The sequence below is a fragment of the Perca flavescens genome, chromosome 13 (assembly GCF_004354835.1).
Source record: "Perca flavescens isolate YP-PL-M2 chromosome 13, PFLA_1.0, whole genome shotgun sequence".
NCBI lineage: Eukaryota > Metazoa > Chordata > Actinopteri > Perciformes > Percidae > Perca > Perca flavescens.
This window is the reverse complement of record NC_041343.1, coordinates 31584691-31587190: the sequence shown is the minus strand read 5'-3', so window position 1 is coordinate 31587190 and position 2500 is coordinate 31584691. Positions and strand designations below refer to the sequence as shown.

At 39.4% G+C, this 2500-nt stretch overlaps 1 protein-coding gene across 1 annotated transcript in view; it reads left to right on the top strand.

Moving 5' to 3' along the window:
- Nucleotides 1–2500, top strand: part of slco2b1 (solute carrier organic anion transporter family, member 2B1) — a 63983-nt gene that overhangs the window by 39360 nt on the left and 22123 nt on the right. The window contains exon 7 of the mRNA XM_028594569.1: nt 576–706. Coding sequence (XP_028450370.1) covers nt 576–706 — 131 coding nt within the window. The remainder of the gene's footprint in view (nt 1–575; nt 707–2500) is intronic.

The following is a 2500-nucleotide window of genomic DNA, read 5'->3' as shown; positions in this document are numbered from 1 at the left end:
GTGGTCCCCTAATACTGTATCTGAAGTCTCTTTTATATAGACCTTAGTGGTCCTCTAATACTGTATCTGAGGTCTCTTTTATATAGACCTTAGTGGTCCCCTAATACTGTATCTGAAGTCTCTTTTATATAGACCTTAGTGGTCCCCTAATACTGTATCTGAAGTCTCTTTTATATAGACCTTAGTGGTCCCCTAATACTGTATCTGAAGTCTCTTTTATATAGACCTTAGTGGTCCCCTAATACTGTATCTGAAGTCTCTTTTATATAGACCTTAGTGGTCCCCTAATACTGTATCTGAAGTCTCTTTTATATAGGCCTTAGTGGTCCCCCTAATACTGTATCTGAAGTCTCTTTTATATAGGCCTTAGTGGTCCCCTAATACTGTATCTGAAGTCTCTTTTATATAGGCCTTAGTGGTCCCCTAATACTGTATCTGAAGTCTCTTTTATATAGACCTTAGTGGTCCCCTAATACTGTATCTGAAGTCTCTTTTATATAGACCTTAGTGGTCCCCTAATACTGTATCTGAAGTCTCTTTTATATAGGCTTTGTGTCTGTGTTTGTGTCTCCCAGAGCAGATGGAGTTGGAGCATTCAGACCTGCGTTGGGTCGGAGCGTGGTGGCTCGGCTTCCTGCTGGCTGCCGGCCTCCTCTTCCTCGCGGCGCTGCCGTACCTCTTCTTCCCCAGAAACATGCCCAAAGAGGTGAGAAAACATCCCTCCTGATCCTCAGATCTCTGCAGGGTAAATCCAGACAGCTAGCTAGACCAGGGATCTGGTCCATAACCCCTAGGCGGTCCTCAGAGTCAATGCAGGGGGCCCTCCAAATTAATCCAACATATTATAAGAAAACTGGCCTATAGGTTAGGTAGTCAATAAGGCTACAAGGCAATTATTTTTATAGCTTAGTATTCTATGCAAAAAAAAATATGTATATAAAGGCTTTAGTCCGCCCTACAAGTTATTGTAGGCCCAGTTTAATATGCAACATTTTATACAATATATGTAGTAGGGGGTCCCTGCTCCGTCTATCTTCCATTTAAGGAGTCCTTGGCTTAAAAAACGTTGAAGACACCTGAGCTAGAAGATCTGTCCAATCTTTGTTTTCTGTTGCACGACTAAAAACTAACTTTTGAACGTACACATGTTCCACCAACACAAGTTCCTTCCTGAGGCTATTTTGCAGGGGCACCGTGGCTCCGTCCGGAGCTTAGCCCCGCCCCCAAGACAATTGTGATTGGTTTAAAGCCGAGTATAGTGTCCGAAATCTCGGTGGGTGTACTATTTAATAAACACTAAGCCCCCAAACCCACTATCCCACCCATAGTGTTCTATTTATTTACAAATGTACATACCGTAACTACACTTATACATAGCCATATTCTACTGCTCTCCATACTATTCATCCTGCATATACACTTATTCTCACTACTCTTATAATGTTACCGTTTCGGCACTACAATGGTACTGTTACCACACTGCACATAGCTGAGTACATACTGTACATATCTGTCTATATGGTTCATACTGAATATCCATATTTATTCAGTTTTTCTTATAATATATTCTGTTAAAACAATGCATATATCTATGTTATTCTTACTACTATTGTAATGTTACTGCTACTACATTGCACATATCTGTATATGTTGTTCATACATTGTTCATATTACATAGTCATATGTATTCTGCTCTTATAACACTGCACTATATTTCTTGTCCTGTCTATACTTAGACATATCACTTTGCACTTTTCTGCTCTTTTTGCACTTCTGGTTGGACGCAAACTGCATTTCGTTGTCTTTGTACTTGTACTCTGCACAATGACAATAAAGTTGAATCTAATCTAATATAATATAAGGAATAATAAGGGGGTGAATGAGGCAACGGTTTCCAATTGATGTGAGAATGGCTGTGATTGGTGTGTGTCTGATAGGAATGATAATTCAATCAGCGGGCGTATGACCTCTGTGTCCTGCATGAACTAACGCTAAGATTAATACTGTTTTAAAGGTCCCATGACATGGTGGTCTTTGGATGCTTTTATATAGGCCTTAGTGGTCCCCTAATACTGTATCTGAAGTCTCTTTTATATAGACCTTAGTGGTCCCCTAATACTGTATCTGAAGTCTCTTTTATATAGACCTTAGTGGTCCCCTAATACTGTATCTGAAGTCTCTTTTATATAGACCTTAGTGGTCCCCTAATACTGTATCTGAAGTCTCTTTTATATAGACCTTAGTGGTCCCCTAATACTGTATCTGAAGTCTCTTTTATATAGACCTTAGTGGTCCTCTAATACTGTATCTGAAGTCTCTTTTATATAGACCTTAGTGGTCCTCTAATACTGTATCTGAAGTCTCTTTTATATAGACCTTAGTGGTCCTCTAATACTGTATCTGAAGTCTCTTTTATATAGACCTTAGTGGTCCCCTAATACTGTATCTGAAGTCTCTTTTATATAGACCTTAGTGGTCTCCTAATACTGTATCTGAAGTC